This window comes from Rhinopithecus roxellana, chromosome 10, assembly GCF_007565055.1.
Source record: "Rhinopithecus roxellana isolate Shanxi Qingling chromosome 10, ASM756505v1, whole genome shotgun sequence".
Lineage (NCBI taxonomy): Eukaryota > Metazoa > Chordata > Mammalia > Primates > Cercopithecidae > Rhinopithecus > Rhinopithecus roxellana.
This window is the reverse complement of record NC_044558.1, coordinates 93,720,276-93,746,922: the sequence shown is the minus strand read 5'-3', so window position 1 is coordinate 93,746,922 and position 26,647 is coordinate 93,720,276. Positions and strand designations below refer to the sequence as shown.

At 44.8% G+C, this 26,647-nt stretch overlaps 1 protein-coding gene across 3 annotated transcripts in view; it reads right to left on the bottom strand.

The window, feature by feature from the left end:
- NAA25 (N(alpha)-acetyltransferase 25, NatB auxiliary subunit) overlaps positions 1 to 26,042 on the bottom strand; it is an 86,309-nt gene extending 60,267 nt beyond the window's left edge. The window contains exons 1-4 of one of the 3 annotated variants that reach the window (XM_010378804.1): positions 25,933 to 26,042; positions 9,733 to 9,818; positions 7,401 to 7,539; positions 3,798 to 3,916 (exon numbers count right to left, since the gene is read on the bottom strand). In XM_010378804.1, the coding sequence (XP_010377106.1) occupies positions 3,798 to 3,916; positions 7,401 to 7,539; positions 9,733 to 9,818; positions 25,933 to 25,990 (402 nt within the window). In that variant the 5' untranslated portion in view covers positions 25,991 to 26,042. Of the gene's footprint in view, positions 1 to 3,797; positions 3,917 to 7,400; positions 7,540 to 9,732; positions 9,819 to 18,084; positions 18,104 to 25,932 lie in introns of those variants that run through there. The other 2 variants (XM_030938532.1, XM_010378808.1) reach the window with 2 other exon arrangements.
- Between the last annotated feature and the right edge of the window lie 605 nt (positions 26,043 to 26,647).

The window sequence follows — 26,647 nt, the reverse complement described above, 5'->3', positions numbered from 1 at the left end:
TACAGGAAAAGAAAAACCTTATCACCATATGAAAAACTAGCTACTCTTCATTTATGGTGGTTTCAGAATCACCAGCCAGAAATGTTATCTGGGGCAGCAGAAGCTCTTAAGTTTCCCTCCCTCCTACCTCCACCAGTTTATACAAACTGTATTTGCTTAACAAATTAATGTGCAGATGCTATTCTAGGCAATGGAAAATCAACAATCCGCAAATCAAACAAAAACCTTTATCCATGTGAAACATGACATTAAATTTGTGAAATACCTGAGACTGACATTCCACACTCAAAATAAGCATACTTAAGCTAAGAAACTGTAACTTCCTTAAGCAGCAACAGTATAAAAATTAGCCAGGCGCAGGCAGGGTGCAGTGGCTCACACCTGTAATCCCAGCACTTTGAGAGGCCAAGGTGGACGGATCATGAGGTCAAGAGATGGAGACCAGCCTGGCCAGCATGGTGAAACCCTGTCTCTACTAAAAATACAAAAAATTAGCTGGGCATAGTGGCGCGCACCTGTAGTCCCAGCTACTCAGGAGGCTGAGACAGGAGGATCTCTCGAACCCAGGAGGCAGAGGTTGCAGTGAGCCAAGATCGCGCCACTGCACTCCAGCCTGGAGACAGAGCGAGACTCAATAAGTAAATAAATAAATAAAACTTAGCCGGGTGCGGTGGCTTACGCCTATAATCCCAATACTTTTGGGAAACCAAGGCAGGTAGATCACTTGACGTCAGGAGTTTGAGACCAGCCCGGCCAACATGGTGAAAGCCCGTCTCTGTTAAAAATGCAAAAGTGGCCGGGCGCTGTGGCTCAAGCCTGTAATCCCAGCACTTTGGGAGGCCAAGACGGGCGGATCACAAGGTCAGGAGATCGAGACCATCCTGGCTAACCCGGTGAAACCCTGTCTCTACTAAAAAATATAAAAAAACTAGCCGGGCGAGGTGGCGGGCGCTTGTAGTCCCAGCTACTCCGGAGGCAGAGGCAGGAGAATGGCGTAAACCCGGGAGGCGGAGCTTGCAGTGAGCTGAGATCCGGCCACTGCACTCCAGCCTGGGTGACAGAGCAAGACTCCGTCTCAAAAAAAAAAAAAAAATGCAAAAGTTAGTCGAGTGCAGTGGCTCACGCCTGTAATCCCACCACTTTGGGAGGCTGAGGCAGGTGGGTCACGAGGTCAGTAGTTCGAGACCAGCCTGACCAATATGGTGAAACTCCATCTCTACTAAAAATACAAAAATTAGCTGGGCATGGCAGTGTGCACCTGCAATCCCAGCTACTCAGGAGGCTGAGGCAGGAGAATCGCTTGAACCCGGAAGGCGGAGGTTGTAGTGAGCCGAGATCACGCCACTGCACTCCAGCCTGGGCATGGGCAACAGAGAGTGAGGCTTCATCTCAAAAAAAAAAAAAAATTAGCCAGGTGTGGTGGCAGGCACCTGTAATCCCAGCTACTTGGGAGGCAGAGGAGGGAGAATCGCTTGAACCCAGGAGGCAGAGTTTGCAGTTAAGCTGAGATTACACCACAGCACTCCAGCCTAGGCGACAGAGAGAGTCTATCTCAAAAAAAGAAAAAGAAAGAAGTATATCCTTTCTGAGGACAACATGAGAAGAATGGGAAGAGGCCATTGCTTGTCTCAATTAACATATACTGGGAACATCTTTCTATGTCAACCATATAAAGACACCCAGTATTATTTGGAGAGATGGGGGAATGCATTTTATGTACCACAGGGATGAACTATAACTTCTTTTACTCTGTCCTTCTGAATGAATATTTAATACACTTTGCTTAAAACACAATCTTACAAATAAAAATGATATTAAGGATTTATATGTATATATGTTAGCATTGCCAATTTAAAAAAATATACCCATTTTATGGCCGGGCATGGTGGCTCACGCCTGTAATCCCAGCACTTTGGGAGGCTGAGTTGGGCAGATCATGAGGTCACGAGTTCGAGACCAGCCTGGCCAATATGGTGAAACCCCATCTCTACTAAAAATACAAAAATTAGCCGGGCATGGTGACGTGCACCTGTAGTCCCCGTACTCGGGAGGCTGAGGCAGAAGAATCGCTTGAACCCAGGAGATGAAGGTTGCAGTGAGACGAGATCGTATCACTGGATTCCAGCCTGGATGACAGAGCCAGACTGTCTCAAAAAAAAAAAAAAAAATATATATATATATATATATATATATATATACACATATATATAAAAATACACACCCATGGCCATTTTACATTTTTAAAAATTATGTCTAAATACCTTTCCGTAAATAAATTAATAAAATGTTATTAAACAATTACAATGGGATCTCTCAAAAAAATTCTCCAGTTGAGCGCACTGGCTCATGTCTGTAATCCCAGCACTTTGGGAGGCCAAGGTGGGCGGATCACTTGAGGTGAGGAGTTTGAGACCAGCGTGGCCAACATGGTGAAACCTCACCTCTACTAAAAACACAAAAATTAGCCAGGTGTGGTGGTGTGCACCTGTAATCCCAGCTACTTGGGAGGCTCAGGCAGGAGAATTGCTTGAACCTGGGAGGCAGAAGTTGCAGCGAGCCAAGATCGTGCCACTGTACTCCAGCCTGGGCAACAGAGCAAGACTCCATCACAAGACAGAAAAAAAAAAAAAAATTATCCAATGTTAAAACTTGCATAAACTTAAAATACAGAGACTGATTTTAAGAATTTATATTTATATTAATATAGTATCTGCCACCCTGCCCAAATTATCTATTGTTGTAACAATATTTAATGTAAAGAATAAGATGAAAACACAAAACATTTTGCCTTCAGAAGATATTATACCCACAAAGAAAGCATTTCTAAAAAAGTACTAGCTTGGGCTGGGTGTGGTGGCTCACGCCTGTAATCCCACCACTTTGAGAGGCCAAGGCGGGCAGATCACCTGAGGTCGGGAGCTCAAGACCAGCCTGACCAACATGGAGAAACCCTGTCTCTACTAAAAATACAAAATTAGCCGGGAGTGGTGTCTCATGCATGTAATCCCAGCTACTGAGGAGGCTGAGGCAGGAGAATCGCTTGAACCCAGGAGGCAGAGGTTGCGGTGAGCCGAGATCGCACCATTGCACTCCAGCCTGGGTAACAACAGCAAAATCCCATCTCAAATAAAAAAGAAAAAGAAAAATACTAGCCTGACATCATAGCCATTTATGGACTTAATAGTGCTAACTTCATTTCTCTGAGATGTTAGCTTTACCTGCAACCTAATTTAAATGTGTTCAAATGAGGCTCCTTCAGATGTATGTAAAGAAAACCTAAAATATGGTAGCTGCCAAATACGCTGCCTTAAACCAAAAACAAAAAAACAAAAAATAAATTTAAAAAGAAACATGTCAGGCAACAGGGATTTTTCCCCTGGTGGATTTAAAAATCTTAGCAGGCTATCAACACTTTAAATTTGCAAAGTAGATGTAACCTTTAAATTTATTCTTTCCATAGTTGTTCATTTTTTGCTCTGGTATATCTGCCCATTTTCTAAAAATTTAACAGCAATCTGCTGCAGTGGGACAATCTGAAGCTGAATTACCAAAACCAAACAAAACGTAACATCAGGCCACAAAAGAACAATCAACTTATTCCCAAATAAAACATTTAAAGATCTTGAAAAATAGTTCAACTTTAAACACATAAGGAAAACAACTGACTGACCTCCACACAAAAAAAATCCATAAATTCATTTCTATACACACACACCCAGCGCAGTTAACTCACACGAAAGAGACTTTTATTTCTAATAGTAAATCCCATAGCCCAGTAGGTTTGGGGATCAAATTACCTGTTGCATTTTCTTGTATTCACCCACTCTGGCATAGGCCATGAAGAGGTGAGAGTGATACTCCTCACTATTGGGAACCTTCTTCACAGCTGCCTCATAAAGTTTTGTAACTAACTCCGCTAAGATAAAGAGAAATAAGATTTAAGTTATACTTCAAGAAAATTCTAATGGCATTTAATGTTCTTCCTATCTGGCAGAAATAGATGTCTCCTATCATTATAGAAGTATCTGCTTGGCCTCATCCAATCATCATTCATCTCTTGGTTAGGTGGTGTTTAAATGAAGCATGGAATAGGTCAAGTCTCCTCATAGCATTTACAACATATAAGATCTTATAGGATCTGGCCTCTGTCTCCTCTTTCCCTCAGCACTTTATCATGTAGCCACAAACTATTTGTAGTTCCACCAGATTCTCTGGGATGTATCATGCATACCTCTATGCCTCTACACTCTTCCCTCTGCCTGAATTCTCCTTTCCTCCTTTATTTTAGTGAACATCAGTCAAGACCCAATTCAAATGTAAGCTGAACTGTAAGACTCTCTCTGAACACCATCTCTGCTCCTCCACTGCAATTTGACTACTGCCTCCCTCTGCCATCTTGGAATCTTATATAAATAAGTATATTGTAGCTTTTTTTTTTTTGGAGACAGGGTCTAACTCTGTTGCCCAGGCTGGAATGCAATGGCACAATTGCGGCTCACTGCAGCCTCGACCTTTGAAGCTCAGGTGATTCCCCAACCTCAGCCTCCCAATAGCTGGTTCTGAAGGCACATACCACCACAACTGACTTATTTTTTGTAGAGACAGTGTTTCGCCATGTTGCCCAGGCTGTACTGTAGCATTTATTAACACATAATGTAGTATACTGTCTAGTGATCTATTTCCCCTTATAGACAATGAGTGACATGACAGCAGAAAGTGCTTTTTTTTTTTTTGAGACGGAGTTTTGCTCGTTACCCAGGCTGGAGTGTAATGGCGCAATCTCGGCTCACCGCAATCTCCGCCTCCCAGGTTCAAGTGATTCTCCTGCCTCAGCCTCCCAAGTAACTGGGATTACAGGTATGCATCACCATGCCCGGCTAATTTTGTATTTTTAGTAGAGACAGGGTTTCTCCATGTTGGTCAGGCTGGTCTCAAACTCCCGACCTCAGGTGATCCGCCCATCTCAGCCTCCCGAAGTACTGGGATTATAGGTGTGAGCCACCACGCCCAGCTGAAAGTGCATTTTTTATCTTTGACTCTGATAGAATAGCAGTCATAGAGAAACATGCCACCAATATCTGTGGAGTAAATGATTTTTTTAAAACACTGGAGAAGAATCCATATCCCTAAATTAACACAATCTGTAAATATTCAGATATAATACCTCAATTCTTAAGTTTTATCTTTTGTAAAAATTGAAAACAAAATTGAAGCTGAGCACAGTGCCTTGTGCCTATAATCCCAGCACTTTGGGAGGCTAAGGCAGGCAGATGGCTTGAGCCTAATGAGTTCAAAACTAGCCTGGGCAACACAGCAAAACCCCCGTCTCAAAAGAAATTGGCAAAAATGTTTAAGGTTACAAATACCAAATGTTACAATCTGAGCTATTTGAATGAATGAAGAGAAAAAGAATACCAAGTGTTGACAAGCATGTAAGCAATCAGAACTCAAAAACTGCTATTCTATTTATAAAAGAAGTTGACATTATCTTGCTTTACGCTAAACATACACTTACCCCATGACTTGAAAATTCCACTCCTAGATATTGTAATGTAGTTACCCAGTGAAATATTTTGTGGTAGTGAAAATGGATTAACTATAGCCACTTGGCTACTAGATGACAAATGCAAGTCACAGAACGTATACAGTACAGATACACTAACAACCGTTTAAAATTAAGCAAAACTAATAATGTATTACTAAGAGAAATAAATGTAATAAACATTTAAAGAAAAGCAAGAGAATAAAAAATATTCAGAATAGCAAGTAACTCTTGATAGGTAAAAGGAGAATTAAGATTGATTGAGGAGGCCAGGTGCACTTGGCTCACGGCTGTAATCCCAGCACTTTCAGAGGCCAAGGCAGGTGGATCACTTGAGGTCAGGAGTTTGAGACCAGCCCGGCCAACATGGTGAAACTCCGTTTCTACTAAAAATACAAAAATTAGCTGGGGATAGTGATGCATGCCTGTAATCCCAGCTACCTGGGAAGCTGAGGCAGGAGAGGATGCATGAACTCAGGAGGTGGAGGTTTTGATTCTCCTGCTTCAGCTTCCCAAGTAGCTGGGATTATAGGCAAGCACTACCACACCCAGCTGACAAGGTTTCACTATGTTGGCCAGGCTGGTCTGGAACTCCTGACCTCAAATGATCTGCCTGCCTCGCCATCCAAAGTGCTAGGATTACAGGTGTGAGCCACTACGCCCGGCAATGCTCCACTTCTTAAATTAGGAGGTAGGTTCATGAGTTTTCATTATTACACATCAAATTTACTTATGTTACATAAAAAAGATTATTTTATAATATGTACTATGAAAAATATGTATTATTTCACAATGAAATATTTAAGAAATTAACAATTAAAACCTTTATTTCAGAAGAAACGATGGACTACTTAGGATATGCTCTGAAATAATCTGCCAGGGGAAAGGGTATAAACAAAATAAAACGGGCCATGTGTTAATTGCTGAACAACGGGGTTTATTATTCTATTCTATTTTTGTCTGCTTGAAATTTTCCATATTAAAAAGTGAAAATAAGGGTGAAGCCTCCATTTAGCAAATCAAAATATTACAAATGAAGTCACTTTCAGGCCGGGCGCGGTGGCTCAAGCCTGTAATCCCAGCACTTTGGGAGGCCGAGACGGGCGGATCATGAGCTCAGGAGATCGAGACCATCCTGGCTAACACGGTGAAACCCCGTCTCTACTAAAAAGTACAAAAAACTAGCCAGGCGTGGTGGCGGGCGCCTGTAGTCCCAGCTACTCGGGAGGCTGAGGCAGGAGAATGGCGGGAACCCGGGAGGCGGAGCTTGCAGTGAGCTGAGATCCGGCCACTGCACTCCAGCCTGGGCGACACAGCAAGACTCCGTCTAAAAAAAAAAAAAAAAAGGCCGGGCGCGGTGGCTCAAGCCTGTAATCCCAGCACTTTGGGAGGCCAAGACGGGCGGATCACGAGGTCAGGAGATCGAGACCATCCTGGCTAACACGGTGAAACCCCGTCTCTACTAAAAATACAAAAACTAGCCGGGCGAGGTGGCGGGCGCCTGTAGTCCCAGCTACTCAGGAGGCTGAGGCAGGAGAATGGCGTAAACCCGGGAGGCGGAGCTTGCAGTGAGCTGAGATCCGGCCACTGCACTCCAGCCTGGGCGACAGAGCGAGACTCCGTCTCAAAAAAAAAAAAAAAAAAAATGAAGTCACTTTAATCCTCATTCCAATTCAAGGATCCTAATGCATGTAAACTATCCTTTCTATCTACAGTTCTCACAAACCCTGGCTAATGTGTTATTCTACCTACTGTCATCCATTCAAATCATGAATGACAAATCAGACAAAACAGATAACTCAGAAATATCCAAATTTTTCAGCTCAAGTTTAAAAACAATGAAAAGAAAGAAACATACGTCGGTGCATCTCTCGGTAAAGGATAGTCAGTGCCTGCAGTGAGTTGTCATCTGTGGGTTCAAGGGCTGCCACCTCCTGTGCAAGAGTAAAGGCCTCCTCTTGCTTTCCAGTTCTCTGTAAACCAATTGCCTTTAAAACCTGATAGTAACAAAAGAAAAATCAGTTTTTAAAAGGACAGAAAAGGAAATATGAACCAAAGAAAGCTGATCTGAAAGAACAAGTATTAAGGTATGCCTAAGTTGCTGATATACTAGTTTCAGGCTGGGTGCGGTGGCTCATGTCTGTAATCCCGGCACTCTGGGAGGCCAAGACGGGCACATCACTGGAGCCCAGGAGTTCAAGACCAGCCTGGGCAACGTGGTGAGACTCCATCTCTACAAAAAATAATAAAAAATTAGCTGGGTATGGTGGCGTACACCCAGCTATTTGACTGGTTGAGATGGGAGGACTGCTTGAGCTTGGGAGGTTGATCACGTCATGGCACTCCAGCGTGGGCGACAGAACAAGAACCTGTCTCAGAAAAAAAAAAAAGTGAACAATAGGACTGGTATGGTGCACTCATGTCTATAACACTTTGGGAGACTAAGGCAGGAGGATCACTTGAGCCCAGGACTTTGAGACCAGCCTAGGCAACACAATGAGATCTCATCCCTAGAAAAAATTTGAAGGAAAACAATAGGCCAGGTTCGATGGCTCAGGAATGTAACTCCAGCACTTTGGAAGGCCGAGGCGGGAGGATTACTTGAGCCCGCAAGTTCAAGACTGGCCTAGGCAACATAGTGAGACCCCATTTTTACAAAAAGTTTAAAAATTAGCCAGGTGTGGTGGTGTACATCTGTGGTCCCGGCTACTCGAGAGGTTGAGGTAGGAGGATCACTTGAGTCCGGGATGTCAAAGCTGCAATGAGCTGTGATCATGTCACTGCAGTCCAGCCTAGGCAGCAGAGTGAGAGAGACCCTATCTCCAAAAAAAAAAAAAAAAAAAAAAAAAAATAGCCAGGCATGGTGGTACACCCTGTAGTCCCAGCTATGCAGGAGGCTGAGATGAGAGGATCATTTGAGATCAGAAGACCAAGGCTGTAGTGAGTCACGGATGTGCTACTGCACTCCAGTCTGGCTAATAGAGACCCTGTCTCAAAAAAAAAAAAAAAAAAAAAAAGTGCACAATATTGCATAAAAGGATTCTGTGAAAATAAAATAAATTAGGTAAGCAATATGCAAAGGATAAATAAACAGTTAGCTTTTATTGAAATATCACAGCCAGGCACAGTGGCTCACGCCTATAATCCCAGCACTTTGGGAGGCCGAGGCAGGCAGATCAGGAGGTCAGCAGAACAAGACCATCCTGGCTAACACCGTAAAACACCGTCTCTATTAAAAATACAAAAAAATTAGCTGGGCGTGGTAGGACACGTCTGTAGTCCCAGCTACTTGGGAGGCTTAGGCAGGAGAATCGTTTGAACCCGGGAGGCAGAGGTTGCAGTGAGCCGATATTGTGCCACTGCACTCCAGCCTGGGCGACAGAGCAAGACTCCATCACAAAAAAAAAAAAAAAAAAAAGAGAAATATCACTTGTGGCATGTAAGTGACTATGGAAATAAATGACCTATAAAGTACTGAGAAAAAACACAAATAGTCAGCTGGGTCCAGTGGCTCACGCCTGTAACCCCAGCACTCTGGGAGGCTGAGGCAGGCAGATCACCTGAGGTCGGCAGTTTGAGACCAGCCTGACCAACATGGGGAAACCCCATCTCTACTAAAAAATACACAAAATTAGCTGGGCGTGGTGGTGCATGCCTGTAATCCCAACTATGTGAGAGGCTAAAGCAGGAGAATCGCTTGAACCTGGGAGGCAGAGGCTATGGTAGCTGAGATCAAGCCATTGCACTCCAGCCTGGGCAACAAGAGTGAAACTCCGTCTCAAAAACAAAAAACACTACTAGCCATCCTTTCTCTTTTTTTTTTTTTTTTTTTTTTTTGAGACAGAGTCTCACTCTGTCGCCCGGGCCGCAATGCAATGGCGCGATCTCCACTCACTGCAACCTCCACCTCCCGGGTTCCAGTGATTCTGCTGCCTCAGCCTACTGAGTAGCTGGGATTACAGGCGCGCACTAAACCAGGCTAATTTTTGTATTTTTAGTAGAGACGAGTTTTCAACATGTTGGTCAGGCTGGTCTCGAACTCCTGACCTCATGATCCGCCCCACCTTGGCCTCCCAAAGTGCTAGGATTACAGGTGTGAGCCACAGTGCCCAGCCCTCCTTTCTCTTTAAGGTAAGGAATTACAAATATAACCCATCACAGGTAAGTAACTGAAGGGCAAATGAAGTTACCTTAGCACAATGAAGATCCTTATGTTTCTTCAACAATTTATCTGCTTGCTGAATTGCCATTTTATTATTACCATTGTCAAGATAATCTATGAAAAAACAAATTATGTGACAGTTATTATACTCCTTCAACAACAAGCATAAAAAATGCACCAACTGGTATGAGATGTTTTGGAAAGTATCTGAATCTGCTATGTAAAACATCATGGAGGCAGGAAGCGGTGGCTTATGCCTGTAATCCCAGCACCTTGGGAGGCCAAGGCAGGTGGATCACTTGAGGTCAGGAGTTCAAGACCAGCCTGGCCAACATGGATAAACCCTGTCTCTAGTAAAACTACAAAAATTAGCCAGGCAGTGGTGATGTACACCTATATTCCCAGGTACTCAGGAGGCTGAGGCATGAGAATCGCTTGAACCTGGGAGGTAGAGGTTGTAGTGACCTGAGATCATGCTACTGCACTCCAGCCTGGGCAAAACAGTGAGACTCTGTCTCAGAAAAAAAGCATTAACATAAAATAATAATAATAAAACAAAATAATAAAAACATCATGGGCACAGTGCACTGTCTCACACCTGTAATCCCAGTACTTTGGGAGGCCAAGGCGGGTGAATCACTTGAGCCCAGCAATTCGAGACCAGCTCTGGCAACTTAGTGAGACCTTATCTCTAGAAGAAATATAAAAATTAGCCAGGCATGTTGCCATGCACCTGTAATCCCAGCTACTCAGGAGGCTGAGGTGGGGGTGATCATTTGAGCCTGGGAAGTTGAGGCTACAGTGTGAGCCACAGTAGTGCCACTGCACTCCAGTTTGGGCAACAGAGTGAGACCCCGATTCAAAAATACTTTTTTTTTTTAATTTAAAAAACTTTTTGAATTTTAAATAAAAACATTATGGATCTAATTTTAACTATAAATGGCTAGGACGGTCAAGAATACAAACTTATCCCAGCACTTTGGGAGGCCGAGGCGGGTGGATCATGAGGTCAGAAGATTGAGACCATCCTGGCTAACATGGTAAAATCCCATCTCTACTAAAAAATACAAAAAATTAGGCAAGCGTGGTGGCGGGCTCCTGTAATCCCAGCTACTTGGGAGGCTGAGACAGGAGAATGGCATGAACCCAGGAGGCAGGGCTTGCAGTGAGCCGAGATGGCGCCACTGCACTCCAGCCTAGACAACAGAGTGAGACTCTGTCTCAAAAAAAAGAATACAAACTTACTTGCCTATAGTCATCTCTCATCTACAAGTAATATAATCACACTATATAGTCCTTAGGGAAGATTCAAGACTATACATATTTAGATAAGATGACATTAATATTTTTATCTATAGATAATTGAGTTTAGTCACCAAAACCTTAAAATCTTTTAAAAATTAAAAACCAAAAAAGAAGCCTTTCTAGTATTCAAGCCTCAAATCTACCAAGTGGACTATGTTCCTTCAATAAAATATATTTAATGAGTACTGACTTTGCCACAGAGTTAAGTTTAATTTGCTGAAGAAACAAATAAGAGAAAGTTTTACCCATAAGATTGGGAGGTAGGGAATGAATTCCAATAATAGCAGGAGTAGGCAAGGATGTAGGGAAAATAGTACTTTTTTTTGAGACACGGTCTTGCTCAGTCGCCCAAGCTGGAGTGCAATGGTGCGATCTTGACTCACTGCAACCTCTGCCTCCCGAGTTCAAGCAGTTCTCCTGCTTCAGCCTCCCAAGTAGCTGGGATCACAGGTGTGCACCACCATGCCCAGCTAAATTTTATATTTTCAGTAGAGACAAGGTTTCACTATGTTGGCCAGGCTAGTCTCGAACTCATGACCTCAAGTGATCTGCCCACCTCAGCCTCCCTAAGTGCTGGGATTTCAGGCGTGAGCCACCATGCCCAGCTGATATATTTCTAATGTTAAGGAATATGGAGACCCATCACAAAATTGTGTTAGGCCGAGTGCAGTGGCTCACGCTTGCAATCCCAGCACTTAGGAAGGCTGAAGTGGAAGGATCACTTGAGGCCAGAAGTACAAGACCAGCCCAGACAACACAGCAAGACCCCACCTCTACAAAAAACTTAAAAATTTGGCCGGGCGCGGTGGTTCACGCCTGTAATCCCAGCACTTTGGGAGGCCGAGGAAGGCGGATCACAAGGTCAGGAAATCGAGACCATCCTGGCTAACATGGTGAAACCCCATCTCTACTAAAAATACAAAAAATTAGCCAGATGTGGTGGCGGGCACCTGTAGTCCCAGCTACTCGGGAGGCTGAGGCAGGAGAATGGCATGAACCCAGGAGGCGGAGCTTGCAGTGAGCCGATATTGCACCACTGCACTCCAGCCCGGGTAACAGGCGAGACTCCGTCGCAAAAAAAAAAAAAAAATTTAAAAATGTGTCAGGTATGGCCAGGCGCAGTGGCTCACACCTGTAATCCCAGCACTTTGGGAGACCAAGGCGGGCGGATCACGAGGTCAGGAGATCGAGACCATCCTGGTTAACAGGGGGAAACCCCGTCTCTACCAAAAATACAAAAAATTAGCCGGGTGTGGTGGCAGATGCCTGGAGTCCCAGCTACTCGGGAGGCTGAGGCAGGAGAATGGCGTGAATCCGGGAGGCGGAGCTTGCAGTGAGCTGAGATCGCACCACTGCACTCCAGCATGGGTGACAGAGCAAAACTCCGTCTCAAAGAAAAAAAAATTGTCAGGTATGGTGGCGCATGCCTATAGTCCCAAGCTACTTGGGAGGTTTGCTAGAGCTCAGGAGGTAGAGGCTGCAATGAGTTATACTTGCACTACTGCACTCCAGCCTGGGTGACAGAGCAAGACCTTGTCTCAAAAAAAAAAAAAAGAAAGAAATGAGCTATCAAGCACAAAAGACAGAGAGAAAGAGAAAGACATGGAGGAAACTTATATCCATATTGCTAAGGGAAAATAAGCCAATCTGAAAAGTTATATATACACATAACTTCTACCTGGCATTCGGGAAAAGGTGAAAAACTAGAGATAGTAAAATAATCAGTGGTTGACACAGGATGGAGGCTGGGATGGATAGGTGGAACACAGGGGATTTTTAGGGCACTGAAACATTCTGTATAATACTGTAATGGTGGATATATGTCTTCATACATTTGTCAAACCCACAGAATACACAACACAAAGAATGAAGCCTAAACTATTTATGGATTTTACTTAACAATTATGTATCATGTTGGCTCAGCAATGGTAACAAATGCGTATGAATCCAAGTTGTTAACAACAAGGGAAACCATGGGGTTGGGGAGAGGGAGTAGTTGGGAACTCTGTACTTTCTACTCATTTTTCTGTAAACCATAAAGCAGTTTTATGCTCTAAAAACAGTCTATTAATTATTTTTAAAAGTCTAACAGGGCCGGGCACAGTGGCTCATGCCTGTAATCCCAGCACTTTGGGAGGCTGAGGTGGGTGAATCACGAAGTCAGGAGATCGAGACCATCCTGGCTAACATGGTAAAACCCCGTCTCTACTAAAAAATACAAAAAAAATTAGCTGGGCATGGTGGCGGGTGCCTGTAGTCCCAGCTACTCGGGAGGCTGAGGCAGGAGAATGGCGTGAACCGGGGAGACGGAGCTTGCAGTGAGCCGAGATCACGCCACTGCACTCCAGTCCAGGCAACTGAGCAAGACTCCGTGTCAAAAAAAGAAAAAAAAAAAAAAAGGCTAACAAAAGCAAAGATTCATTTCCAGAGAAGAAAAATGAGAAGTGTTATAAATGGGAAACAGTACAGTAGCTGTCAATTCTAAATATACAAAGATGACTGAACACAGGCCAGTTCACAATCCTCACCACTACCAGGTTCCTCTTTGCTCATCAAGGTCCCATATAAGCAAAGGCACAGACAACTTAAAATAATCTATGACCCTGGTGGCTCAGAGTGTCCCAAAGAACAGAAATAAACTGTCATTTTACTATATGGTTTAAATTTTTCTGCAATGAACACTTACCTAAAACTTAGTCACATGAATGCATGAGTTCAATGCACTTAATACTGATGAGCACCAATAATGCTAGGTAAAAAGATAAGAAGCCTTACTCTGTAGGGAATCACAATTTAGAGAGGAAGGCCAAAGACCTAATATTCTGGAGAGACAATGGAAAATCACAGAAATCTAAAAGAACATAATCTTGGCCTAAATACCTAAATATCTAATACCAGTTTTCTTAAATCCTTAGCTCAGCTGACAGGCCATCGTATGTCCTTATAAACTATCTGACAAAGATAAACCAGCTCAATAAACGACACCCTCTCTTCCTCATAACTTGATGCCTATCTCATTCTGAGTCAGTTCTAAGTCACTGCTGACTCAGTGGTCCTGCAAGGTTCCAGGTTCATAGAACCGATCCTGAAGCCTTCTCAAAGGGTAAACATCTTTGATGAGACCCATCTCTGAAGGTCTGCCCATAAATGGATCAGACCAGAGGTTAGGACTATCAGGGTATTTTTCCCTTCCCCTCTGTAGTTGACGAGGTTCTGATATAATGTACCTACTTGCCCATGCCCTCTTGTCTGGGAAAGGTTTCCAGCATCCCTGCTTAAGGGGTAGGACTAGATGACCATGTCTAGACCATGTAACTGCAGCCCGCCCCAGGTTGGACATTTGATCCAAGCTGGGTAAATCAGGTTTCTTCCTGGTACTCTGTAACTATAACACTGAAAGCCAGAGTCAGTAAGCTACAAGGAACCTCAGTTGGAAAATCTTAAAAATTTTAAGTCTGAGTTTACCAGTGGCAGCTCCAGAATTTCTATTTTGAAGGCACTTTCGGGGATGCAACTTGACTGATGTGGAGCAAAGAAAGAGTTGCCTCTTGACTCTTTATTCACATAGCATTTATATAAAAATGAAAAATGTCAATTACCTTTATTGGGAAATCTAGAGAGATTAAGCTTATGGGGTGAGGCTAATGAACCCTCCCTTCTCCAGCCACAGCTTGATGTGGCTACAGAAGTTAACATGTTGGGTTCGGGTAAGTTGATGAGTAAGCAGGAGAAAACAGTCTGAAGAACCAAGCAGTCTGGGCGCAGTGGCTCATGCCTGTAATTCCAGCACTTTGGGAGGCAGGGGCGGGCGGATCCCTTGAGGTCAGGAGATCAAGACCAGCCTGGCCAACATGGTGAAACCCCGTCTCTACTAAAAAATACAAAAAACTAGCTGGGCAAGGTGGCGGGCACCTGTAGTCCCAGCTACTCGGGAGGCTGAGGCAGAATGGCGTAAACCCGGGAGGCGGAGCTTGCAGTGAGCTGAGATCCGGCCACTGCACTCCAGCCTGGGTGACAGAGCGAGACTCTGTCTTAAAAAAAAAAAAAAAAAAAAAAAAAAAAAGGCCGGGCGCGGTGGCTCAAGCCTGTAATCCCAGCACTTTGGGAGGCCGAGACGGGCGGATCAGGAGGTCAGGAGATGGAGACCATCCTGGCTAACACGGTGAAACCCCGTCTCTACTAAAAATACAAAAACTAGCCGGGCGAAGTGGCGGGCGCCTGTAGTCCCAGCTACTCGGGAGGCTGAGGCAGGAGAATGGCGTAAACCCGGGAGGCGGAGCTTGCAGTGAGCTGAGATCCGGCCACTGCACTCCAGCCCCGGCGACAGAGTGAGACTCTGCCTCAAAAAAAAAAAAAAAAAAAAAAAAAAAAAAAAAAAAAAAAAAAGCACAAAAATTAGCTGGGCGTGGTGGTACACGCCTGTAATCCCAGCTACTTGGAAGGTTGAGGCATGAGAATCACTTGAACCCAGGAGGCGGAGGTTGCAGTGAGCTGAGATTGCACCACTGCAATCCAGCCTGGGCGACACAGCAAGACTCCATCTCAAACAACAACAACAAAAAAGAACCAAGAAGAGAAAAAAACAGACACAGAGAAAAGCAGAGATGAGCAACTGAGAAAGAAACTTCAGGTCCTGACAACTTTCTCATTTCCATCAGGTCCTGGGGCACTACACTCTTGCCTTGGCAAGATTTACAGTAACCCTCTTTACTTGCGCTGGTATCAATGAGATTGTTTCTTCACCTGAAAGAGTTTAAAACACTTTACTGCATTCAGCCAGGTATCAGGCTCCCCTTTCCTGGACACCTAGGAGAGTGTGATTAATTGGCTGCTAAGTCTCTTGGGAAAGTTTATTTTCATTTTACATTACTAAATCTGTAATACAAGTTAAGTAGTCCTTGGAGAAAACAGGCCAATAAAAACGATATCCTAAGTCTGTCTTCTTAGTAAGTCTTTTTAAAAAGTTACTCAAGGGGAATTGTAGTTTGGCCATGAGGAATGGTGCTGTTCCCTTAGTAACAGGAGTCAGTCAAAATCAGCCATCCACAATCAGGCAATGGAAACAATAAAATGTACTGGTTAAAGCAATATTTTCCAAAGCATGGGTGAGTGTCATTCCAAATGAAATGCTTTTAGTCCTTGCAGACAGCCCTAGATAACACTCACAGTGAAGAGTCAATCTCTTTTTTTTTTTTTTTTGAGATGGAGTCTCGCTCTGTTGCCGAGGCTAGAATGCAGTGGCACGATCTCAGCTCACTGCAGCCTCCGCCTCTGGATTCAACTGGGATTGTGCTGGGATTACAGGCGTGAGTCACCACACCTGGCCCTAATCTCTTTTCTAATACTTCCTTTACATTAAGGAGAAAGTGTCAGTTTGGTGTTAGCCTACTATTTCTCTAATAATTGCTAATACCTTTTTTTTTTTTTGGAGACGGGGTCTCACTCTGTCGCCAGGCTGAAGTGCAGTGGCGTGATCTCGACTCACTGCAACCTCCACCTCCTAGACTCAAGCGATTCTCCTGCCTCAGCCTCCTGAGTAGCTGGGACTACAGGCACGCACCACCACACCCAGCTAATTTTTTTGTATTTTTACTAGAGACGGGGTTTCACCATGCTGGCCAGGATGGTCCCAATCTCTTGACCTCGTAATCTGTCCGCCTCGGCCTCCCAAAGTGCTGAAATTATAGACATGAGCCATCGCACTCGGCCTTTTTTTTTTTTTTCCAGAAGGAAGGAATAGGTCCTGGAGTTTTACAAGTATCAGAATCTGGTTAATTTAATAACATTGTTTAGTTTTCATTATACTTTACTTTTATAGTTTTATTTTCCTAGAGCAAGTGATACAGGTTTTCCACTCATAGCAATAATATAGATTATTGTAAAATAAATTTAATTGTAAAAGTCACCTTGGAGAAAAATATTAATAGTACAGATAATACTACAATGCAGCTAAAATAATGAGATTAGTAAAAGAACGATAGAAATTTGGGAAGGACAGGGATAAATCATTGGCAAGACACTATCAAAATGTGTTGAATGAATACACAAGCTGCACTCTGGAGGTAACACTTCCCAAAGAAGTTACTAGTCCTTGAAGATGCAGGCAGCAGCAGGCCTGGACACATGCAGGCCTGCTGTCCACATACCCTGGAGAAGAGGTCCTGGGATTTGTTCATCCAATCTTACTGAGGGATGGATACTGACAGTAGGAAAAGTATCAATTTTGCAAATAAAAAGGAAAGTTTTTAATCTGCATGTTCTTGCAGCTGTCTTGAATGGTCTCCTTAGCAGCTGAAATAATATGCTCGTTTCTACTTACTACAAGAATTTCAGATGGGTGCAGCACACCAACATGGCACAAGTATACATCTGTAACAAACCTGCACGTTATGCACATGTACCCTAGAACTTAAAGTATAATTAAAAAAAAAAAAAAAAAAAGAATTTCAGACACTATTAAAGATATTGCCCCAACTTAGAAAAACAAAAATAGAAGAGAGCTCCATCTTTAAACACTATATCCTTTACTTAAAAACCCTAAAAGTTGGAGAATAGGAGCCTTGCTTTTACCATGAATACAAATTACAGAAGAAACATTCCTTCGGTCAGCAAAGCCTTTGTTAAATACCTACCACGTGCAAGACTGCAAGGGACAAGGATGAACCTAAAAATGAATAATGACCAACCCATCCTACATTTGCCTCCCGTTTATTTATCTATTTACTTATGATGGAGTCTTGCTCCGTCACCAGGCTGGAGTGCAGTGGTGCGATCTCAGCTCACTGCAACCTCCACCTCCCGGGTTCAAGTGATTCTCCTGCCTCAGCCTCCTGAGTAGCTGGGACTACAGGCACGCGCCACCACGCCCAGCTAATTTTTTTGTATTTTAGTAGAGACAGGGTTTCACCATGTTGGCCAGGATGGTCTCGATCTCCTGACCTCGTGATCCTCCCGCTTCAGCCTCCCAAAGTGCTTGGATTACAGGCATGAGCCACCACACCTGGCCTTGCTTCCCTTTTAGTTTAAAGGTTTATTTCCCACACAGTATTCATAGCTATCTTTTTTACATGCACACCTTGTCACTCTACTCTTCTGGTTAAATCCTTTCAACGTCATCCACTGTCTTTCTTTCTTTTCACAGGTATGATTCCTGTCTTTAAAACAAATTTCAGTATCCTTAAAATGGATTACAAAGCTGAGTTGCTGCCCACCCCTAGCCTCATCTCACTTCCTCACTTATCTCTTCATTCCAACTACACAAGCCTTTGTTTACATCCTCAAGCGGACCAAGCTCCTTTTCTCAGGGTCTTCACCACCCTCTCACCATCTCTTTGCCTAACCCTGGTTCTCCTTTCATGTCCAAAGTAAAATATCATTTCCACAGGAAACATTTTCTTGACCTGACCCCAACATCCCAAATGCCCATATTGTATGCTCTCATGGCAAACTGTCCTATTCCTTCAAATCCCTTAACACAACTGTAATGGTGATGTGTACTGTCATTTCAAGGAGATAAGCTCCTTGAAAGCAGAAACTATGTCTGTGTTGTTTAGTACTCATTCCCTGCATCTATATTGTGTCTAACACATATCAGGCCCTGAATAAATGTTGAATGAAGGAATGCATAAACGAAAAAATGGTATAAAAAAAAGGGTAGTCTGTTAGGAAAATGAAAGATATATATATAAGATAATACAGGCCGGATGCGGTGGCTCGTGCCTATAATCCCAGCAGTTTAGGAGGCCAAGGAAGGTGGATTGCTTGAGGTCATGAGTTCAAGACCAGCCTCACCAACTAGGTGAAATCCTGTCTCCACTAACAATACAAAAATTTGCCGGGTATGGTGGCAGGCACCTGTAATCCCAACTACTTGGGAGGTTGAGGCAGGAGAATCACTTGAACCTGGGAGATGGAGGTTGCAGTGAGCGGAGATCACGCCATTGCACTCCAGCCCAGGCGACAGAGGGAGACTGCATCTCAAAAAATCCATTAAAAAAAAAAAAAAAGATAATACATACAAAGTGATCAAAGAACCAAAGGAAGTTCAAAGAACCAATGATTAGTGATGGCTACCACCTATTAAATTAGATTTTTTTCCAAATCCTTTCAACTTTTTTTTTTTCTGAGACAGAGTCTAGCTTTGTCGCCCAGGCTGCAGCGCAGTGGTGCAATCCCAGCTCATCGCATCCTCCACCTCCTGGGTTCAAGGTATTCTCCTGCCTCAGCCTCCTGAGTAGCTAGGATTACTGGTGCGTATCACCATGCCCAGCTAATTTTTTTGTATTTTTAGTAGAGATGGGGTTTCACCATGTTGGCCAGGCTGGTCTGAAACTCCTGGCCTCAAGAGATCCCCCCAAGGAGGCGGAGGTTGCAGCCAGCCAAGATCGCACCATTGCGCTCCAGCCTGGGCAACAAGAGTGAAACTCCATCTCAAAAAAATAAAAAATAAAAATTTAAAAAACTAGCCAGGCATGGTGGCCTGTGCCTGTAGTGCCAGCTACTCCAGAGGCTGAGATGGGAGGATCGCTTGAGTCCAGGAGGTCGAAGCTGCAGTGAACCATGTTCACATCACTGCACTGAAGCCTGGACAACACAGCAAGACCTTGTCTCCAAAAACAGAAAAAAAAGAAATGTACTAATCTCTTCATCTTGCCCTATGTTTCAACAACTACCCTCTAATCTATGTAACAGTATTTTTGTGCGTTAAAATCTTCATTTTAAGTCTAAAATGTCAGGGTTTTTGTTGTTTTTAATTCTTTAGCTAAGATAGCAGAAGAGTTTTTTTTTGTTCATGTATTTTGACAAAGCATCTTGCTCTGTCGCCCAGGCTGGAGTGCAGTGGCACAATCTCAGCTCACTGCAGCTTGAACTTCCTGGTTTCAAGCATGCACCACCACACTGGCTCCCCTCATCCCCCACCTCCCCGCGATGTAGTCTCACACTGTCGCCCAGGCTGGAGTGCAATAGCGCAATCTTGGCTCACTGCAACCTCCACCTCGTGGGTTCACGCGATTCTCTTGCCTCAGCCTTCCAAGTAGCTGGGATTACAGGTGCACGCTACCACACCCAGCTACTTTTTGTATATTTTTAGTAGAGATGGAGCTTCACTATGTTGGCGAGACTGGTCTCGAACTCTTGACCTCATGATCCGCCCACCTTGGCTTCCCAAAGTGTTAGGATTACAGGCGTTGAGCCACTGTGCTCGGCCCTATTTTTATTTTTTTGAGATGAAGTCTCGCTCTGTCCCTGAAGGCTGGAGTACGGTAACACAATCTCAGCTCACTGCAGCCTCCACCTCCCGGGTTCAAGTGATTCTCCTGCCTCAGCCTCCTGAGTAGCTGGGGTTACAGGCACCTGCCACCACGCCTGGCTAATTTTTGTATTTTTAGTAGAGATGGGGTTTTGCCATTTTGGCCAGACTAGTCTCGACCTCCTGGCCTCAGGCAACCCACCCACCTCAGCCTCCCAAAGTGCTGGGATTATAAGAATGAGCCACCTCGCCCAGCCAAACCACTGTGCCCAGCCTTGTATTCCTGTTACACTTGGCCAAAATTGAACACAAAAATAGTCCAGAATGTCACAGGTCCAGGGCAAAGGACCAACAGGGACTGTTTTGGTTATGAGCAAGGTGAGTCTCAGAGGTGGTCTCAGCTATCCAATGGCAATGGAAGTTTTAGATTCATTGAGACAAGTTCTAGTAAGTCAGGGCTTTTTGAATGGTTGTATTTTCAGAACGGAAAAAAATAGATTGTGCCAAGTGACTTTTCTACAGAAAGGCAAGATAGTCTTCACTCACCAAGGTACCCTATCACTTCTGAGGCAAAATAGGACCAGATTCGCAAAGCTACCACACTGTCCAAGGGGAGGTCAGAATAAATATCACTTTTGATTGAGGACCTACAAGTTTTCATTTATGAATTAGAGCAGTAGTCCCCAACCTCTTGCACCAGGGACCGATTTAATGAAAGGCCATTTTTCCACAGATGGCAGGGAGGGATGGTTTCAGGATAAAACTATTCCACCTCAGATATCAGGCATTAGATTCTCATAAGGAGTGCCAATCTGAATCCCTCACATGCACAGTTCACAATAGGGTTTGTGCTCCTACTCCTAAGAGCTGATCTGAAAGGAGGCAGAGCTCAGGCAGTAATGCTCTCCCCTACAACACCCTGCTGCTCACCTCCTGCTGTGCGTCCCAGTTCCTAACAGGCCACAGACCAGTATCAGTCCACCATCCCGGGGTCAGGAACTCCTAAACTATGAACTGTAGTAGAATAATTAACTGAGCCAGGCACCCGAGAGAAGTGTTCTAACTCAGCAAAGAAGTCATTGCCACTGAGGAGACACACTGGAAAATATCTTACACCTGATTCAGGCTAGTCCAAGACTGCAGGTCAGTACGACATATTAAAACAAGGGATCTCATGCCTGTGTATGTGTGTATATTCTAAAGACTGTGCAAACATTTTTTCTACTTTGAACTTCCTCTACTTCTATTATGCAATTTGCTGACCTAGAAATTCCCATATTCTATACAAATTTATTAAGTGCCATACCTGACCATCAATTCCACTTTCAATTACTTAAAAATATGAGGGTGAAACTAAAATAAATAAATAAATAAATAAATAAAGTATGGTGTAGAGGAGGCTGCATAACAAAACAGAGTCAAATATTTATTATCTCCCTCCATCCCTTCCCTTCCCTAATCCATAACCACTGAAAACATTTTAAAATTAAGAATAATGGGGCCAGGAGCAGTGGCTCACGCCTGTAATCCCAGCACTTTGGGAGGCTGAGGCGGGTGAATCACAAGGTCAGGAGTTCAAGACCAGCCTGGCCAACGTGGTGAAACTTCATCTCTACTAAAAATACAAAAAATTAGCCAGGCGTGGTGGCGGGTGCCTGTATTCCCAGCTACTCGGGAGGCTGAGGCAGAAAAATGGTGTGAACCTGGGAGATGGAGCTTGCAGTGAGCGGAGATCGCACCACTGCACTCCAGCCTGGGGGACAGAGTGAGACTCCATCTAAAAAAAAAAAAACTACAAAAATTAGCCGGGCATGGTGGTGGGCACCTGTAATCCCAGCTACTCAGGGGGTTGAGGCAGAGAATTGCTTGAACCCAGGAGGCGGGGGTTGCAGTGCTCCAAGATTGCGCCACTGCACTCCAGCCTGGGTGACAGAGCAAGACTCCTTCTCAAATAAATAAATACATAAACAATGGGCAGGGCGCGGTGACTCACGCCTGTAACCCCAGCACTTTGGGAGGCTGAGGGAGGCAGACTGCTTGAGCTCAGGAGTTCGAGACCAGCCTGAACAACATGGTGAAATACTGTCTCTATACAAAAAATACAAAAAGTAGCCAGGCGTGGTGGTACCCGCCTGTAATCCCAGTACGCAGGAGGCTGAGGTGGATGGATGACTTGAGCCTGGGAAGTGGAGGTTACAGTGAGCCAAGACACTCCAGCCTGGGTGACAGTGCCAGATCCTGTCTCAAAAAAAGAATAATGAAAGAAGGCACTGGGGCTTACCATGTCACACAAGAGTACAAAATCTGCTGAGAACTACATAGCAAAAGAGAATAATTTTAGCAAAAGGAGACCAAATAATCAAGTATGGCTTCTAGTAAGGTCATGGGTGGAGGTTTTCAAAAACGAAAAATACAATACCCAAACTTATTAGTAATGTGAGATGCACTATGGAAATGTTTCAAATCTATGTACACAGAAAAGCTATTCCAACCCCAGACACCACCAGTAAAATTTAAACCCACAATTTACCACCTCATAGCCCTGTCCACGGAGCCCTCAATGAATTCCAGCAAGAGCTGAGTCCCCAAGCAAGGTTTCCAACACAATTGTAAAACAAATCCTGAAACCTTGGCAGTACAAATACTGTTGTACAAAGACAGTGGTGCTACTGAATCTGAACTTGGTGAAGAGCTGAGCTCTCAATGAGAATGCCTATGTTCGAATCCCAGCTCTAGAACTTGGTAGCTACAACCTTGAGCAAGTTAATCTCTAGGCTTCAGTTTGATCACAATAATCTTACCTACCGAGTAGGGATGTCAGCCCAGCAGGAAACACTAATTAATGCTGATAGTTGTTGAATTTTTGGCTGGTGGGCAAGTACCACCATAGATGAATTCGTTCATTTGTCAGAATGTCTGAATTCAAGGAACCATAGTTGTTTGGGGGTACTAATGTATTTAAACAACAAAAGTGTGGAGTTCAAAAGTCAAATGTGCTAAAGTGCTGAATTCACGGACAGTCTGTACCGTTCTTTTCCTAGACCTGCCAGTTTATACTAATCGCCTTAGAATTCCTGAAGAAAGCCTGTTCTAATCCTCTTCCCATGTACATATAACAAAAGCTACATAACTCTGACTTCAGTTTTGAGAGTATAACTTGTTAATATATCCTGATGCTTAGTGATATGAAATGGACATAGTGTTTCCCACTGGACAGTGAAAACACTATTAATTATAAATAACTATGAGACCAAAGAAATTCTCTTTGGTCCTCAAGAACAATTTTAAAAATCAAATTATTCTTGAAAGTACTGAGTCTTTTTAGTTAAAAAAAAAAAAAAAAAAAAAGTCTGCAGGCAGCTCTGCACAAAGCTGTAATGAGTCACAAACTATGAACTCTGGATTCAGTTCTCACCTTCCATCACCCACCTTGTATACATACCTCTGCCCTCTGAAAATATACACTGGAGGGCAAGGGCATGAGAATATGCAGGCCCGGGGAAACAGGAAATCAGAGTCCTTTCTCTGCCACTTACCATCTGTGTGACCTCAGGCAAATTAGTGTCTTCAGCTCAAAGTGATGTGGTTTCTAGCACGGTGGTTAAGAAGGTGAGCCTGGACCAGGCGCAGTGGCTTATGCCTGTAATCTCAGCACTCTGGGAGGCCAAGGCAGGAGGACTGCTTGAGCTCAGGAGTTTTAGACTAGGCTGAGCAACACAGAGAAACCCATTCTCTACAATATATACAAAAATTAGCCGGCATAGCAGTGGGCACCTGTAATTCCAGCTACTCAGGAGGCTGAAGCAGGAGAATCACTTGAACCCAGGAGGCGGAGGTTGGTTGCAGTGCACTATGATTGTGCAACTGCAGTCTAGTCTGGACGACAAAACGAGGCTGTCTCCAAAAAAGAAAAAAAAAGGTGAGCCTGGAGCCAGGCATGGTGGCTCACACCTATAATCCCAGCACTTTGGGAGGCTGAGTAGGACAGATTACTTGAGGTCAAGAGTTTGAGTCCAGCCTGGCCAACATAGTAAAATCCTGTCTCTACTAAAAACATGAAAGTTCGCTGGACCTGGTGGCGTGCACCTGTAATCTCAGCTACTCAGGAGGCTGAGGCAGAATCACTTGAACCCAGGAGCCAGAGGGTGCAGTGAGCTGAGACTGTGTCACTGTACTCCAACCTGGGCGACAGAGTGAGACTCACCTCAAAAGAAAAAAAGGTGAGCCTGAAACAGTCCACAGGGGTTCAAATTCTAGCTCCAAGAAATACTAGCTGAGTGGCCTTAGACAAATCACACAAATCAATAAAGCCTCAGTTTCCTCATCTGGTTTTGTTGTTGTTGTTGTTGTTGTTGTTGTTGTTGTTAAAGGGTTCAGGGCCATGAAAAAACAGTACCCACCTCTTGAGAATGGGTGAAGATTACATTAGATAACCCATATAAAAGGCCAAGGCCAGTGACTGTCATAATGAGTCGTCTATAAACTTTAGCTATAGGATTGTTGCTAAAATCAAATGAGATGTGAGAGTAAAAAATCACACAAATTATGAAATAAAAGCAGGAGTAACTGTGGCCAGAAACAAAGTTAACCACCGCTCCCTACTCCCAAAACCATTCCCGCCATGGGAAGAAGCCTCCACACGACGTCTATAAACACGATGTCTACTTTTGTAAAAACCACTGACCTTGAAGCTTCCTCACCATTAAGTGCGATAGACCAAGACCATAAAACCATCTAACAGGAAAGGAAATGCAAAAAGGACCAATCCAATTACACAACATCTCGGTTATTGGAAAAGGGTTTCTCCCAAACTCAAATCTGTGATTTTTCACTACCAGGATAACTGGATGCCACCAAAGTCTTCAAGCCTGCGGGTTGAGGTAAGAGTGGTGGAGAGGGATCTGCTTAGCATAGGGAAGGAAAGCTGCAGAGAAAACCACAGAGAAGCTGCAGAAAGGAGAAGCCCTCCAGTAGCTCTGCATGCCCCTCTGACAGGAGCTATCACAACCTCTTCACCGCTATTTTGGGCCCAAGACCCCCTCCCCCCGCCTCCCACGTGTGACCAGAGCAGCTGCTTCTCCACCAAACAGCTCTGGATTGGGAGCCTGGAATCTCGGGCCTGCTCCCGACTCGATGTGGGTGACCTTGCGTCAGCCCCTTCCCCACTCTAGACCTCGGTTTCTCCTGTGCACCGAAGCCCACCTAGTCAGACAACCCTCCAGGCCCAATTCCCGCAAAAAAAAAAAAAAAATATATATATATATATATATATGTCTGGTAGGGAATCTTCCCTCAGGCAGGGCGTCCCACACTCGTGCCGGAGCCGGCTTCCACCTTCGGGGAGATCTCCAGTCTCCCTAGGAGCGGCGGTAACAACGCAGCCTGCGGGTAGCGCAGGTGTCTGCAGAACCACGCGTCCCACGGGGCCTGCCAGGCAGGCCAGCTCTGCCGACCAGCTGCTGCCCAGACCGCGCCGCTACCACCTCAGGACTGAGGAAGGCTGGGCCGGCCCCTACGCGAGGCCCGCGGCTGCGGCCTAGTGGCCCGCGCGGCCCGCCCCCTGCGCCTGCCCGGCCAGCGCGCCGGCCCTCAGCACCCATCCTGGCCTTTCGCCCCAGCCTCGGCAGCCCTCGGCGCGTCGGGCTGGTGAGCTGGCTGGCCCGAGACACTCACCGTAAATGGGCCGGAGGCGCCTGTCGTTAGGGTCCTGCACATGGCCCCGCGTCGCCATGATGACAAGCGCAGAACCACAGTGCGCACGCGCGGGGCAGGACCCCGGGAAGGGGCTATTAAAGGGCCAGCGTCTATCTCGCTTGTTTATCGCGATAGTCGCGGTGCTGCGACTGAACGCGCCTGCGCGGAAAAGGAAGCCTTCATCCTTGCCCATTGCCCCTTCTTTAAACGCTGGTCCTTCACTTCGCAGGTGGGATCAAGCTGGCAAAGAGAAGGCAGCTGTTGCTGTTAAAATCCTCCGAGTCACTGACTGGGAAGTGAGGAAAGGAGAGGAAAAAGCTCTCAAAGTTAGGGTTCGGCTGCTCCTGTTTATCGTATTTATTCTTTGTCTTGAAGAACAAGCTAGATTTGGCTGTGATTAATTGCAGAGGAACCAGAAACTCCTGGCGGAGAGAGACCCAGGGGAAAGCTGGGGAAGTGGGACTGATGATCAGCAAAAATCTGCCAAAAAAGTTAGAGAGAGCCAGGCGCGGTGGCTCATGTCCGTAATACCAGCACTTTGGAAGGCCCAGGCGGGCGGATCACAAGGTCAGGAGATCCCGACCATCCTGGCTAACAGGGTGCAACCCCATCTCTGCTAAAAATACAAAAAATTAGCTGGGCATGGTGGCGGGCGCCTGTAGTCCCAACCGCTCGGGAGGCTGAGTTGAGGAGA